Source organism: Lepisosteus platostomus, chromosome 4 (genome assembly GCF_059453375.1).
Source record: "Lepisosteus platostomus isolate fLepPlt1 chromosome 4, fLepPlt1.hap1, whole genome shotgun sequence".
In the NCBI taxonomy this organism is placed as follows: Eukaryota; Metazoa; Chordata; class Actinopteri; order Semionotiformes; family Lepisosteidae; genus Lepisosteus; species Lepisosteus platostomus.
Window position 1 is genome coordinate 66,310,583 of NC_142614.1, and position 17,386 is coordinate 66,327,968.

Genomic DNA, 17,386 nt, shown 5'->3' on the forward strand with positions numbered 1-17,386 from the left:
TTCTTTTAATCAGTGCCAAAGACTGCATAGGGTGCTGTGGGTTTTTGTTCTTCTTAGTTTGTCCTTTAAAATGCTTTGCATAATACCCACTTGCTTGTCGCCACTAGAGTCAAATAATGCCTGACAGTCTGCAGAAGGAAAGAAGGGGAAAAAAATCAATCACCTGATTGTTGCCTCTAAAGGTAGATAGAAAAGCAACGTGGAAGCACAGCTGAATATTAATATTAACAGCTGATTCTCCGTTAAAGTTTCCATTTTTCTCAATTATGGCTTCTGGTGTTCACAGAAAGCCTTTGAGCCTCTGGTGTTCACGGCATCCAATCTAAGCATAACAGTATAATGTTTGGGGCTGGTAAAAAGCAGATTTTCTAAGCTCATGCAGTGTGGAAAATAACATCTATAAATGGATATGGAATTTCATTTTGAAAGTGGAATTCTAAGGTGCATTTACTGTCCACTTTAATACCTATCCATCCATTTTCAGTTTTCTTGTCCTGGTGAAGGTGATGATGATTTAGTAAAATGTGTGATACTGTAAATACAGGGGTGAAAAAAGTCATTAGAGTATCCTGGAATTGGTGTAGCATGTTGTGTGATCCCTATATTAGGTTTATTAGCACAAGTTGGTTTCTTGGTTTCCCTTGAATCCTTCTGTCACCATTGGACTTGATGGTATTGGTGTTTCACAGAGGCTGAAGAAAAAAAAGGAAACCCCATGAGGGCTTGTTTATGGTAGTGACAAAAGGATGGCTCGGAATCAGCTCCAGCTTGACACCCTAAATTGTGTGGCCTAGAGAGGAAGAGAGTGAATTAATCAAGTCAGTCTGTGCACTGTCTAAGCTGTGGGAATTTAGGAGATTAATTAATTGACTGGCTGATTGGTACAATTTAGAGTTTACCTGAAAATGTCTAGCAATTACAAGTAAAAAAATACTGACTTGTGCCTTAGAAATGGAAGTTTCACATTATTTGGCCCAAGCTATTAGGGTAAAAGATGGCCATTCTGTCTTTCACGTCGTAATTACAATAAACATGCATTATCTTGAAAGTGAATGTCTGCATTGGTTATTTGAACCTGATTTACAATAAGGCAGGAAGCAAAAGTATAATGCATACATCCATTGGCATGTTAGTACTGTAGCCTGTTTTTCAAAACACAAAACACAAAACACAAAACATGCTTTTCAGGAAAAACTGTTATTAGACAGGCCATCGGAAGGAGGTGAAATTGTAATCTTGCACTGCTCTCTTATGTATGAATATGTAAGGTGCACTTGGTGCAAATCTTGTCTAGCACTCAGTGTTTTGGACACCTCAGAGAGGTCGTGTCTTGTACTCAGCATGGCTTTGTCTCTTTCACCTCCTCCAAGACAAGATCTGAGTGGCTCTCTCGCCTCTTCTTGAACAAGCAGTGCTTTGAACTCAGGCTCTTCATAGAAAACAATCTGCTTCCTGCACCTGCCATTGTGTTTGCTCTTTCCTTCCAGTTCTCCTGATCTTGTCAACCCTCCCTCTAACTTTGGAACAACTGTGGCTGTTTTGTCTCCCATTCCCCAAGTCTCATTTATTATCCACACTCTTTTCTCTGCTCCCCCCTCTGTGTTTCTGATCAACAGTCCAACACACTGCACCTATGGCCATGGCCTATCTTTGTTGTTTCATCTCTCCCCTGTCCTTCTTTTCACTATTCCCATTGGAGCCCACCCCCCAGTTGCTGATGTCCACTACTCCCCAAGGATGAGAAAACATACCGTCAGTCACTAGGTCAGAGCTCCTCACTTGCATCGTCGTTGGCCACATCATGGTTGCTTTTGTGGTTTACTCCCCCTTTAACCCCCTGTTGTCTGGTGTGCAACTGGTGAGATGTTGGCCCTTGATTCTTTCCTCTCCCCAAGCTTCCACCCAGGAGCTGATATCCTTCTAAGCTGGTATTCTTCTTCTTTTGGTAGTTCCTCTTGGAATCCAGCCTCATCCATTATGTTAAACTTCAGCTAGTGACAACTCATTATCTGTTAGTGTCCTACTTCTTCCACAGTGTGTCCACAGAATGCTTCCTACCATTGAATTCCAATCCCATGTGATCTAGGATTTGCATCTGCATCAACATTTTGCGGATCCTTTCAGGGATTGTGACTGTACTGATGTTCAGTCAAGGCTGTTATTTTCTCATCAGTTGACACCACGCACTAAGTACTAAGTATGCATTCCCTTTTTAACCATTGACTCATTTTATCAGAATTTGGCTGAGCTACTTAATTCGTGTTGTTAATGTTTGGGACGAGGGTAAAAATTTAGCTTTCTGTTTCGCTCTTTACTGTATGTATGAATACTGTACTTGCTGCCTGTTCACTCTGCAGGCATCTTCCTCCATCTCTTAACTGCACCATTGCAGCAGCCTCCCTGGTTCATTCCTTGTAGGTAAGGGGGGTTCTGACAGTTCTGACCTTAGGCTAGGGGTGTAGGTTTCCTCAGAAAGACACGTTAACACGAAACACTTAATGCAAAACCTTTTAATTAAATGTCTAAAGCTCCTTACTATTACTTCACACTGTCATCCTCTCGTGTGGGCTGTCATTAATTTCGTATATAATGAATTATCACCCTAATGTCTTGTTTTGTTTTACAACTGCTTTCAGCATTTCCAGTTTTTAAATATTAGTATTCAGAAGGAATACTTCAGATGTTACATCTGTCACCTCTGGTATATATAGTAGTTTAACTTCCTGCTGAAAGTTTAATGAACAGTTTTCTTTTTTCCTTCCATGAAGGAATCAGTTGAGAGCCGGTAGTGGATTAGATTGTTTGAAGAGCAGTGTGGAAAAAGTCAACTGATTCAGATGCACCAGCATTTGTTGGTTTAGTGTGAAAGTGAAAGCACTGGTTTGTAACGAGAGTGTAATTGATCTGGGATCAGAAAGCCAAGCTATGGCAATTGAGAAGATGAGCCATGAAGTATTCGCTGCTCGCTTAATTTTAACAAGTGTGTGAAAAAATAAACAACCCCACATTACAAATGCAGAAATTGATCCAACTTCAGCGCTTTGCTAATTGTGTTTGAGGCAGACAGGGGAACGAGTTCAGAAAAACACGACTGTCCAACATCTAGGAATACAGGTCAGAAAAGAGTGCTTATGGTGACAGTCAGGTAGATTTCAGTGGGATCTCAGCTTTATTTCACAAAATATTTTACTTCCACTTTCCCATAAGTATACAGTATACACTGTATATATTTCTCTTTCCGAACTTCTCTTTGAGTATTTCTCTAACACTGCTCCTGCCACCCCATCTATACCATTGCAGCAGTTCCACATCCTAACCATCAGGCTTCAGTTGCCTCAGCTAGGGGAGTTACACCAAAAAAGCTCCATTATATTTTGTCTCTCTACCACATCTATTAGGATCTAACTGAACTAGAGAAGTTTATTTTTAAGAGTACATACAGTTCAGTAAGGAAGCTCTATTGCCTATGTTGTCATATTCCTATGTTTGCAGTATCCAAACAGCATCAAAACTAATGAGTGCACTCACTCAACTACTGTACAACAACAGAGTGTGTACCAAATGCGTGAGTGAGATGAAGACAAAACTCGGTACAGTTTGTTGTTACCTCAGCCAAACATTTTAGTAGCTTCAGGATTGTCAAAGGTGTTCACTAAAGAATACATTAGACATAACCCTTGTCTATCAGTGTGAAAAATAAAGTATTTTCTATCTGACACCAATAAATGAAAACAAGGTTATGGGAAAATTATGTGCTATCTGCACATTACACATACAGTACTAGAACTTGTAACTCTTGTAATCATTGTAATGTATGTGACTGTTGTTAATTTATAAATACTCAATGTAAAATAATTTTCTTACATGGAATGTACAATGGAAGTAAACTAATGTCAAACAAAACTAAAAATCCTCTCTTTAAACAGTAGAATAATTAGCCAGTGTTTTAATAATACCCACATTTTCTTCTTCTTTTTAAGAACACCTCTCTTTAAAGATAATTACAGTAGTTTTCAGGGGGTGGTGTTGGGGGGCTGGGGGGATAGAGTGAGGTAGTCATACAGATTCACTATTTTAATTACATTTTAATTTAATTAATTCTCATAGCTACGACAGAACTTTTTGGAAGCACTTTTTTGTTTTGTGATTCTATACAGTATGTAACAGAGTCGGATCTAATAGGGAGCTGCCTGGGTACCGGCGGACCGCTTCTTATTCCTGTGCGGCGTGCCCGTGTGTAGTCATCTGCGGAGGTGGGGGGATAGAGTGAAGTTGTCATACGGTTTATGTGAGAATTCTTTTCGAACGAGGAAAAAAAAATCCTCTGGCAGATGAGGGCAATTGGGTGTGTGGCCGGCTTGCGAACACATTTGATTCTAAGCTTGAACGCTGTCTACGGACGCGTGGGGATCTTAAAGCGCAGCCTTGATTAGCCTCAGGTGTGGTACTGTAGCTGCGCATTCCCACGCGTGAATACAGTATATAAGTTCATAAATATTGTGTTTAGATTATTTCTGTGTTTTCCATTATTTTATGGATTGTATGTTTGGCTACTACCATCTTATAATCATTAATTTAAAAAGCACCATTGTTTAGCAAGTTTATTTTAAAGCAGGTCTTATATTGAAGGATTTTCAGTCACTACTTTCAAGATGGCTTATACTGTATATACAGTACACTTTTGATTTTGTCGTAATCATTCTTGGTTTTAAGTTTTCTTTATGTCAGGGTCTCATATTATGCAAAATGAGAAATTAATACTATGTATAAAATTACAGTCTGCACTTGTCTCAACAGAATTCAGTCTCCCTATGGTTAAGAAGGTGTGTAAATTCTATTTGAGCTTTTTGGATCAGGAGGTACAGTAGATTTGAAGATGAATACTTCTTACATAAACTGCTTACTATATATATATTTGTAAAACTATGTACAAACAGTATTTTAAGTGAAACAAATATGCTTTTTAATAATGAAAATCACTGAGGTACCTTTGCTTGTGTTGATAAATATTAGCTTTCGAAATGACCTCTATTGTAGCTTAAAATAGATATCCCAACTTGCTCTCCATGAGACACAGACAGGGAGAGAAGCTTGGGGTCAGAGCGCAGGGTCAGCCATTTATACAGCGCCCCTGGAGCAGCTGGGGTTAAGGGCCTTGCTCAGTGGCCCAATGGAGTGAGATTCCTCTGCTGGCCACGGGATACTAACCAGCAATCTTCCAGCCACAGGCGCAGATCCTTAGCCACAGAGCAACTGCACCACCCCAAAGGCTGAAAATATATAAGTACAGTAGATAAATAGTACAGTATACAAAGGGTAAAAGGTTTATAATAGTCAAATATGATTTCAGGTCACACTAATCTGAACCATCATGTAATCTTCTTTATAGGAAGTTCTTATTTTTTATCAGGTGCGTATTTTGGCTCATGATCTGTTAATGCTACTGAACTATTGAACTTCAACCAGTAAAGGTAAGAGCATTACAAGATGAGCAGGAACCAGACATTTTTTCCTCACTAATCTGTCAGTGCTAGTTCAGCATTGTCCTTGCAGTGGCCATTGAGTGTCAGTACACTAGCATAATTCATGACCAATTTTGTGGTTCCAATCATTGTGAAGAATTAGTTCTTGTCTGTTATAGAAAAGAAACCAGTTTTCAGCCTTCTGTCTCTCTGTTGAATTGCTACACCAAGGCCATCTATGTGCTGAAAATAAGACTCCTCTATACTTTCTATCAGCCTTAAGGAGACTGGGTCTCTGGTACTGTATCAAGTGTATATTCAAATGAAATTTGCACAATCAGTGGGAGATACAGAGGTTTTAAATGCTGACTGACTCTCATGGTATGCTATTTTTCTGACACTTCATTTCCACAGATCTGACAGGGTTTTCTGACAAGCTGTCTGGGCTATTGCCGTTTGTATGCACAGACCGGATCCCATGTCATCTTATCAAATTTAAACTATTCCCATAGCCCAGGGAAAGGAAACGTAAGCTAGACGGAATTTTCAATTACACATCATGCTCTTTCTGATGTAATGAAATGGATAGTTGTAAAAAGTTAGCACTCCCTGCATCTCTGTGGGTATCCTTGCTGCACTGTGTGTTCTTCAGTCTTAGCAATGATGAGTTATTATGACATGCTATTTGTTAAGGAAACAGGCTGCCTATGTAAATGAAGATCATCATACCCAAATTATTATAAAATCTGAAGAATCAACCCTCTATATAAACTTTCTCTTTATAGTACCATTTTGTAGTAAGCACTATCTCATTTTATTTTTTAAAGGCGAAAAGAACAAGTACAAGAGGGAATTATTCAATGCCTGAATGTTGGATTTAAATAAAACATAATACTAAACAATCAAACAGAAATCTAAATATATGACCAATTGCTGGCTCAGAAATCAAGGTTGACTTTCAAAGTCAACAAATATGTCTTCTTATCTGCATGATTGTTAGACTCTTATTTATCAGAGAACTGACATATTTAATTTAAATTAGCTTCCGTTTAAGCACATGGAATACAGTTTGCTTTCAGATGCAATTCACTGTTACACTGCGAACGTTGTGTCCCAGTGTACTCAATGCTAAGGACAGTGCTCCCAAATTTGCCATGTAACCAAAGATAAAAGACAAAAAATATCAAAAACTCCAACATAAACACAAAAGATTGGTATTGAAGTACGTTGAGCAATCCAGGTCCTCCTGAGTGATGATTCTGTGACCAATATTGTATCATGGGTTCGAGCATACTGCTTGTCATATCACAAACTAACTGTTTCCCCAAATATGAGTGCACTGCCTAGAATGGTGCTAAGGTTCTCTTTGCTCTTAGCAAACCCTATGGCCTCCTTCTTTTGGGCATGTGATGCTCAACCTCTGGTCCAGGGCTAGGTTGCCTTTGACACCTTAAAAAATGAGTGGCTCAAAAGTGGATGTGGGTTGTAAGATCCTGCCTTTCCTCATTTTCTCATTCTCCTTATGTGTGCAGTCAAAGGGGCAAGAGCCAAGATCTAAAAAATACTCAAACAGCGATTTCAAATCACGTGGGTATGACAAGAAAGTTACTGATGATTCTTAATGAGAAAACACAATACAAACAAGGAACACTTCATGTAAGGATGAAAAAACCCATGTTCTCAATAATTCAAAAACAAATATGGAAATAAAATAATATAGAGACTATGGTTGACATCATTTACGTTTACTTAATATGTACAGAACTCTAAATAGAGAGGAATTTGAAGAATCTTACAGATACCGTAAAGAACAATCTACAGAGGCATTAAATATACTGTACAGCAAATGAGCACTGGAACCAATTGCATTTTTTGTGTTTTAATGCTGTCCTCTGTACATAGCAAGTTTACTTCGTGTAAGGGACACAGTGTCTTGTTCTCAGTTGTTATAGTGTCAGCAGCATGGTGACCTGGCTGTCTCACAGCTGCCTCCCAACTCTGTGGTCTAACCAGATGTGCCTTAGGTGCTGAGATTGCATGCAACCCCTGTGTTCATGTCAGTTTTCTCTAAGTGCTCTAGTTGGCTTCTGCAATCTAATTGCAGACAAGCAAATACAGACAAGCTAACTGATGTCTCAGAAGTCACCCTGTGATAAACCGGCATCCCATACAGGGTGTAATATGCCTGCCTGCTTGCTTAGGGTTCCTTTCAGCTCACTGGAGTCCAGTAAGGATAAAACAGTTACTGAAGATAGATGGATAGCTAAAGTGTGGAAAACAGATCCAGAAAACAAAGAAATAGTTTTTTCCTAGTTAAAGAGAAGTCTTGGTTAAATTCTTTAATAGTTATTTCAATGGCTTCATCCAGACATTTTAATGGTGAAAAAAATGTTATTATTTCAAGAATTAATGTACAAAACTAACAGCTAATAAATCTGAAGACACTGAAACATTGAAGATGCACAATCATAGCTGAGCATTAAACTGTGGTGACATTAAACAGGTTACATTATACAGTATATACTGTATATACTACTGTATACGTATACTGTAGTGCAGTACAGAGGAAATTTGGGATATCATGATGTGGAGAATGGTGGGAATTGTGAAGATCTGTGACATAGAATAAAACATAACAATAAACGCTCACAGTGACAAATACAGTAGGCACCTGATGCTTAGCTAGACATTTTACTGTCATTTGGCAGAATAACAAACGCGTTGCGTGCGAATCCAAATCGATCTTAAGAGTGCTGGAATGGGGAGGCAAAGGAAAGGATTTCAAAAAGTCCTGTCTTGGTTTAAAATACGTATTTAGTAAAAATGCTCTTCCTCAGATTTCCAATGTACTTGGATAAGCAATCCCTGCACTCATTGGGAGTTCTTGCCTGGATGGCTGAAACATTGTTTTTTTTAATCAATTCTAAAGGAAGCTTCATTACAAAGTGACTTGACTTGACTTGACTTGACTTGAACTTTATTGCCATATGTAACCGGTGCTGGTACAATGGAATTCTTACTTACAGAAAGTCTCTCAATTGTAAAACAAGTGTAAAAAAAAACAAAAACAAAGTGCAAACAGTGCATCAAGACAATGTACAAACAAACAATAGACAATGTGCAAGTAAACATGCAGACAGTTTGAATGTAAACAATACAGACGTGTAAACAATGACTGGAGACGTACAATAAATAAATTACAATGAGGTAGATGGTGATGGTGTAGGTGTGGTCCGAGGGGGATGGCTAAATGTGTTCGCCAGTCTCACTGCTTGTGGATAGAAGCTATTGAAGAATCTAGTGGTAAGTGTCCGTATGCTCTTATATCTCTTGCCTGAGGGCAGTGGGGTGAAGAGCTCATGCCCAGGGTGGTGACTGTCCCCTGTGATGGCCAGAATTCTACCACGGCAGCGGTCCTCATAGAGCTGTTTAATCTCGGTGAGACCGCAGCCGATGATCTTCTGGGCCATATAGTGAAACCATGTTTGCATCACCCCCTTTCCCTTGTGGATGTTTAGGTTCAAATATCACTGATATTTATTACTTTTGCATGGAACGACTTTTCAATAAATGTCACGTATTTAAAGATGAAGGTTTAAATCTTGTGATAAAGCATATACAGTACTGCCAGAGCAGAGATTCATTGTCAAGCCAAAATGTCCATTCACTCAACCCCTAATGGCAGTAGACTTGTAGGGTGGGTTCAAATGCATTTTTTATGATTGGAATCTGCTATTCAAAGTGAGATCTGCTAATCAGTCCTCTACCAGAAATCTCAATTTGAACAGTGCTTGAAAATGCGGGTTTGAATACTTCTAGTGGGGATTTTGAATGCTCTTTGGAAGATTTGCTGTAACAGGCTTCTATTTTATGGTGTTGGAACTATTGTAGTAGACTCATACTGTATATGCATACACTTTCTCTTTTATCTTTAGTTGTTTAATTATTATGGACAAAATATTCATGCAAAGGCTTTATTTTTTCAGTTATAACTTTTTTACAGTAAATAAAAAATACCCCTGTCAGGCATCATAAACAGCAAAAAGCATTTTCAGGGCTTTGTTATGCCAGTATACTTTTGTAAGTAATGTTTTCCTTAGATGCACCAGTTTTCTGTGCTGGAAGTTTTCATGCCAAAGATCCTACTAGTGCTAGTTTATTACTTGGCATTATCTTTTTATACCAGACACTGCAGCTCTTTGCAACATTTTTATTCAAATTATGCTCATTTAAATTCTGGATTCCTTAGTGTGTGACAATGTTATTTTATTAATACCAAACTGCACATACAGTATAATCTGTTTACCAAAGTTACACATATTATACTACTGTGTATACGAATCCCTGTTCTTTCCTGGAGTTTTTCACCAGACCTGTTTGTTTACAATGCAATATAACAGTATTTACACAGATCATCCAAAATATGGGATGCATGGACAATAATATTGAATTGTACTAAAATTAAGATACAGTAAACAGAATAACAATAACTGTTTATTGAGTTAAAATTATTGAGTTATTGACTTAAATAAGGGAGAGGTTAGAGTCTGGCCTCCTTCACAACTTCTTTTAAACTTCATTTTACTTATTTGGATAATGCTTTTACCCCCAAAAAGCTTTTATTTGTCCGCATTTATACAGGTGCATTTTCATGGAACAATTTTTAAGTGAAGTACTGAACCCTGCTCAACGGTACAACAACAGAACCTAGGATTTGACTTAAACACTCCACTCTCACTACATCTACAGTATGTAAGAAATAATGAAAAAATATCAATTTACCCAAACAATTAAAAATCTCCCTTCCATAGCTATCCTACACATACCTGGAGCTTTGTCTCAAGCACTTTTTCATCTCCCATAGCTCATTTATTGTGGTTTCAATACGTTTTGTTTAGAAATACAGTATTCAGTTTATTTGCTGGATAGGACGGAGAGTAAAACGATGCGAACATCTAAGGATTCTGTTGTTCTGTGTTTCAGGTTCACAAGCGAAGAGTTTCACTGCCTTGAAGTTCTTGCAGGAGCCTGCTGACACAATCACTGTGAGAGGGGGAACTGTGCAGCTGGACTGCATGGCAGAGTCAGATCAAGGCACACCTGTCATTTCCTGGAAGAAGGATAGCGTGTTCTTGAGTGCGGTGGTGGACGAGAGGAGGCAGCAGCTGTCAAATGGGACTCTGATAATCCAGAATGTTGTTCACTCGCGGCATCACCGGCCTGATGAGGGCCTGTACCAGTGCCAAGCTTCTCTGGAAGGGGTGGGAGCCATCGTGAGCAGAACAGCCAAAGTGACTGTATCTGGTGAGTACTAAGGCAAACAGAGGCTTTTATTTTTATTGACTTTAGACAGGAGACAGTATATGGAGTTATCTGAGTGCAAGGAAACAGTGCTGCCCAACAGTTATTTTCCTGTAGTAACCAGACTTCTTGTTGCAACCCATAAAACAAACATTTCCAATATATCATGCAGGTGGATTCCCAAGTTAATTTTTTTAATAAAATTCGAGATTGGGTGAAAAACAAACAATATTGTGATGAAAGTTTTTTTTTATTATTTTTTTTGTCATTATTGTATTTTGAAATTATTTTTGGATTTAATTCAAACAGCCATTGAAATGAAGTTGTTTGAGATAAATGGTCTGGAGTCTATACTGTCCCATAATAAGCCACTTCAGATTTTTACTTTTCTTAAGCAGTAATTAATGAACGTAGGTGCCATTTCCTTCAACTAATGTTCCAAATCCATGTACTGTACTCTAAGAAATGAAGTGTCTTTCTCACTTGTTAATGTTCATGCTATTTAATTGTCCAACATTCGCTGATTGAGGTGGTGAGCACAGCAGAGAAGATTTTACCTTGGATGTTCTTTGTTTGAATGTGTAGAACTGCTCCTCCATCAAGTTGTTGTTACATGTTTGTGGAACTGTGTACAGTATCTAGAGTCCCCTTGGGATTTCAAAACTACATCATATTATTCACTTGATCTGAGAAGTTTCTCTGTTTTTTGGATGACATTACATCCTCTGTGATGTGTCACTGAAGACATACAGAAGATAAGGAGCTTTCTGCTGAGACAAGACTGTAGAGCAAATGCTGTAATGAACAGCAGACACTATTAATTGGTGTTTAAATAAAACATGCAGGCATTAATTGTGAGGAACAGAAACCTGTGTTAATACAAAATAGATGAGTTTGCCTTCTTTACCTTGGAAAATTGTTGATCCCAGGGAGATTTTAGTGTTCTGTCATGTTTTACCTTTCTCCTCCCTTGTTGGATCATAATAGTGAGTGACTTCACTGTAATTATAAAACTTCTGTAGTGCCCACTTCAGGTGATTCATCTCCCTGAGCTTTTTCTGCATGCCATACACACAGAGAACATTACAATGTTTCATTACATACATACAGTACAACAGAGAAATGCTCAGAACGTGTATCATCATTGATTAACATTAATACCTTGATATTCAGAACAGTCTCAGAGGTGAAACAACAATCATGACTACATCGTTGTTCTCAAGGAGTACAATTGATCACTTTCTGGTGTTGATGAAAACAGTGGTGTGTTCCTTATTTTTTTTAAGTATAACTTATCCATTTTAATGGAAGTGGATGAACACACTAACATCAATTTGTGAAACTGGCAACTAGTTCATAGTTGAGGGCGGAGCAGTGGCTCTGTGGCTATGGATCTGCCCCTGTGGCTGGAAGGTTGCCGGTTCAAATCCCACAGAGGAATTTTACTCCATTGGGCTCCTAAACAAAGCCCTTAACCCCAGTTGCTCCAGAGGCAATGTACAATGGCTGACCCTGCGCTCTGACCCCAAGCTTCTCTCCCTGTCTGTGTGTCTCATGAAGAGCAAGCTGGGGTATGTGAAAAGATGAATTCCTAATGCAAGAAATTGTATGTGACCAATAAAGTGTTCTTATCTTATATACTGTATACTAAAAGACGACTGCATCTAGGAACACAGCGCTCTAGTTTCAAGTTGGTCCAAATATTTTTGTTCCGACACATTTATCAGTCCAAGAGGTCTAGGGGAAATGATTTAACATCAAAAAGGCTATGTTTCTCATTGCCAAACCATGGAAACTGCTAATCAATGGCAAAGAACGCAATCACCCATGAGTCTCTTTCAAGCTTTGCCATTTGGCAGCTTATCTTTTCTTTTTTAGAAGGCACCAGTGTCTTATTGTGACTGATTTCACACTAGACTTGTTTGGAGCCAGAAGGTTTGTTAAAGACACAAGTGCAAACTTAATGCATGAATATCATTACAACTCTCTGTTGTACTTCAGGAGGCTGTTATTCTTTTTTATACAGAAATACAATTCTAGGGTTGTCATCTACTGAGTGTTTTGCCGTTTTGGTTTAACCTTTTATTACATCCTGATGTATCTGCATTTTGTTGAAAACAAAATACCCTTACATCTTTCTGGATTTGTAGAGAGGAACAAATGTACTGTAGTAGAGGACAGGGCACACCTTACTTGTGAGTCAATTAGATGTGATTAAAAATGTCTAAAATCACATCTAAAAATATTTTTTAAGTTGTAACTCCTGGTTGTCTCTAATGTCTAAGACTTTGCATAGCATTATGTTAATATGTGCTTATAATCTTCAAGATGTAGTAGATAATATTTCAAAATAGTGTACGTGCAAATCATGTCATACAGGTACTTCTGGATTCAATATTGCTGACAGTGATATTTAAAAATCCCTTTGATACGCTGATATTTAAAAACATAATGAGAATGCATTGTAGACAAAGGAAGCTTTGAATTTGGATGAACGTTTAAAGCAACTGTGTCACATGTGCTGTGTACTGAAATTTTGTACATATAAAAATTGGAGCTTATAGTACACAAAAGGGGACACTAACTCCATCAGTATCCATTAAATGATGGTGACCACAATGAGCCAGCTCAGTGCTCTTAGAAGTATTTATGCAGGCCGAGGTTTTCTTAAAAGGACATAAATCTTAAAGGGACATAAATGTTTTCAAACAGAGGAACCTCATCCTTACCAAGAACCATGGGAGTGCGCGTATTCTTTCTTGGGCCGCTTTGCTGCCACAGGAAATACAGTAGACAGCTTGCCGTCATTGATGGAACCATGAATTTCATGTCGTATTGGCAAATTCTGCAGGCGAATATCAGACCATCCCATTCATCCATTCAGCTGAACTTGAGAAGAAATGATTAATTCTGGGAGGAAGCAAGGCTTAAATTCTTAAAAAATGGTGAGAGAGACTGATGAACACTTACAAGAACTGTTTAGCCGAAGACTGAAGGAGGTGCCACCAGTTATTGAATTTAAGGGTTGACATACTTATTCGTATGAGGATATTTACCGTTGGATAACTTTATTCATTGAATAATTTGAAACAATCGTATGTCTTTGTGCTATACATTTTATCCCGTTTTCTTCATCTTTTATTAAGACTTTCCTGAAGATCTAATTACTGCACACGTGAAGTCTAAAATACACAACAATACAGATCAACGTAGGGGGGTTCACATACTTTTCTCGGCACTGAAACCCCAGCTGTGTTGCCCATTGAGTTGTAGACAGCATCTGTGGAATAAATCAATGTGCTGCTGCAGACCTTCTGCCGTATTGGCAGGACTAAAATGCTTGGGGTCAACGGGAGGTTCTGCAAATAAAGACAAAATAAGTCAGCCCTTGGGAATGCTCAGGCATTGCACATGGTGTATGAAAGAGCACAGGAAAATTAATTGTGAGTGGTAAGACTACCTATTCTTATCCGCATTGAAAAGGATGTGTACCTTGTAACATGCTAAACGGACCTGGATACAATTTTAAGGTTGTAACTGTCAACAGGTACTGTTGGGTCTTGAGGATTTTAGAAGCCGTCTGGAGCTTACAGTATGTTCCTTTTACATAATTAAGTCAACCTTATATACAGTACAGTGACGTTCTGATGGATAAGTAACAGTATATAAAATACATAATGCATAGAAAGACTTTGAAAATTGACTTATGGAGCTGTAGCTGGAAACAAATACAATGACAAATGAAGTTTGGAATATGGTACATTGAATCTGATTGCATGCCCTTAAGGCATTAGCTCTCTGATATACACTACAAACAAAAGCAAAACCATAATTTTAGGGACACCACAATTGTTTCATTTTTATACATATTTGCATTTGTCTCTGAAAGCAGTGCAGACAAAATGGAACTTGACAACATGTTTGTTCTGTACAAAAATTAGCTTTTTTTTTTTACAATAAGTCATTTTGCTATAAAGCGTGGATTGTGAACATCCCGCATCAGCTATTTCATTATGTGCCGTGTTGCTGATTCTTTTATTCTTTGAAGAAAAAAACAAACACAAAATGCAGCAGAAAGATAATAAATCAACGAATTGTTTTTTTTTTGTGCAAGACTACCTTGGGGATTCATAAATGTGGCATGTTTGGCTTTGGAGCAAAGACACTTCAGCTCTATTGATTCTAGAAAAGGAACATACAGTACCTGTATGTGAAATATGACATAAAACTGAAGTATTGGACTTGAATTGTTTGGGAGAGATGATAAAATCACCTTTGTACACTCACATGTTGTGAATTTGTGGATCACTTACAGCATGCCTCCTTTTGTCTTAGATCCATTCACAGCCCTGTGGGAGAATAGCAGTGCAGTCCTATGGCCTTTTGAAGAATTCTTTGCGTGATAGAGAATTCTTACCCTACTAGAGTCCAAATAAAGTTGTCACAAGAAGTTTTTGAGTTATGGAAATCAACTACGGTATTCATCCACCCACTCCTTTTCCAACTGCTTTATCCAACACAGGGTTGCAAAACAGCCAGAGCCTATCCCGGCAAGCAACAGGCAGAAGGCAGGATACACCCTGAATGGGACTCCATTCCATTGCAGAATTTACTGTTCATACATATTTATCAATTCATGCGAAACCACACTGGAATGCTAATGTTATCAAAACACTAATCCTCTCCCATATAAAAAGGAATAATAGTGCTTTTGAGGGTGTAATTGTATTTTCTTTTTTATTATTTGAAGTTGAAAGCTGTATAGGTCTCTAAAATCACATTGTGCACTTTTATTCTGAAGCCCTTTGATACTTTAAATTATTTTTATTTGCAATCCATTTTCAGACCTTTCTGTAATTGTGAATGCAGCTACCCTATTCAGCACATTCACAATGTTTTTCTTAGTTTACCTAGCAGGCGTTTAGAAAATTATCGAGGACAGCAAGCCATGAAAAATATTTTACCTCAGATTTGTACTTGAATGCCTCATTATAACAATAAAATATTGTTTTGAGAAACCTTACAGAAGCATTGGTACTGTATACACAAAAGAACAGAAGTGTCATCTTTGCCATCAATGGTGCAAATTCTAGTTCAAATAGTTTTAACACACAGAATTTACAGTATGTGCAATGGTTATGTGTAACTGGGAATTGTAAAAGTTAAATGCATCTTTAATTAAATGACGGAAACAGATTTAAAGGAGGTAAATGTCATTTGAAATATCAATCTTAGTCAGAGACATATTCTAAAGATTGATGTAAACTGTGTTGGAAACATACAGTAAGCTTGCTGAATTTATAATTAGTGTGCAAGAAAGGGTTAGTGAGTCTTAATGATTCCTAAAGCACAACAAAGCTACTGTATTATTGAAAAGATACTAAGTTAAACTTATTTCAAAGCAGTTTATAAAGGTTTAAATACCATGTCATATGAAAGAGGTGTGTTATAAAAAGCAACATTCTAAACTTTTCTGCACTTTCAGAACTATTTTGAAATACCCACAGGTTCTGTTGCAATCAGACAGATAGACAAGGCAAAACATAGGGTATCAAAACAGAGTAAAACTATTACAAATACAGTTCTTGATTTAAAGGGGACAGCACAGCTTGCTGGGTAGTTCTTTGGGCTCATGACTGTTAGATTTTGACTTAAAGTCCTTGGGTACTTTACCCCAGTATCTCCAATGCACTCTATTGAATGAAAGGAGACCAGCCTTTGCTGAAAGTAGGCTCTGTGATATAGAGGTGTGTCACCCGTTTAGGTTCAAGTCATTGGCCAATGAGCTGTTTTAGCTCAAACACAGAAATGACCCACTGTACCTACTTGTTTCAAGGCTTGTGGTTAGTTCATTTTTAGATTTTAAAAGGAAAGTAAAAATGTTACTGAAAAATTAAAATCAAAGACACTTCAATAAATACTCAAACACTTGTAAAAATGTACTATACTTATTTACTGTCCAGGCAAGGAGAACAGAGAGAGTTATTTCACTTTGCAATCACATTTCAGTTCATCCAGATGAACTCAGTTTCGCAATTATTCCATCAAATCTACAGTTTTAGTTTTTTCTTCAGTTTTATAGAAAAAAAAACACATCAGAAGGAAATGCTTGCATTCTCATGTCTTTTTGCACTGTTGTTTATTAGCTTGATGACAGGAGAGGCAAAGCAGTTTTATTGTGCCAATGGTTAATTTCTACGAAATTTCAAACAGCCATCCTTCTAAGTATGAGTAGAAAATGGCCAAATATTTAAAAATGAGAACGTGCCGTGAACCACAAAATCAAGTAATTCAAAAATGTAAATGGTTACAAAGGGATAAGTAAGAATAGTTAAAACAGTACTATTATTTTATTGCCTTCTCCTTTAAAAAGCTTTCAAATAATGCAGGTGTTTCCAATAAAGAAGTTCGTGATGTTGATCTGCAGTAGACACGTTCTGGACTGGTAATCTTTCAGTTTTTCAGTTCCTTCTGACTAACTCTGCACCTGAGCTGTTTAATTTTTATGTATGTTCTTTTCAGCATAAAGCATGATATAATTCTTCATGACACATATGATTAATGTGCAATATACTGTAGCTACACCAGATTTGAAGTGTTTTGACTCAAAACTCTGTTATAAC

General features: G+C 37.7%; 1 protein-coding gene across 2 annotated transcripts in view; it reads left to right on the forward strand.

Annotated features, from left to right (window-relative positions):
* dcc (DCC netrin 1 receptor) overlaps positions 1-17,386 on the forward strand; it is a 377,917-nt gene that overhangs the window by 115,448 nt on the left and 245,083 nt on the right. For both annotated transcript variants that reach the window (XM_088630328.1, XM_088630329.1), the window contains exon 2: positions 10,446-10,766. In XM_088630328.1, coding sequence (XP_088486454.1) covers positions 10,446-10,766 — 321 coding nt within the window. The remainder of the gene's footprint in view (positions 1-10,445; positions 10,767-17,386) is intronic.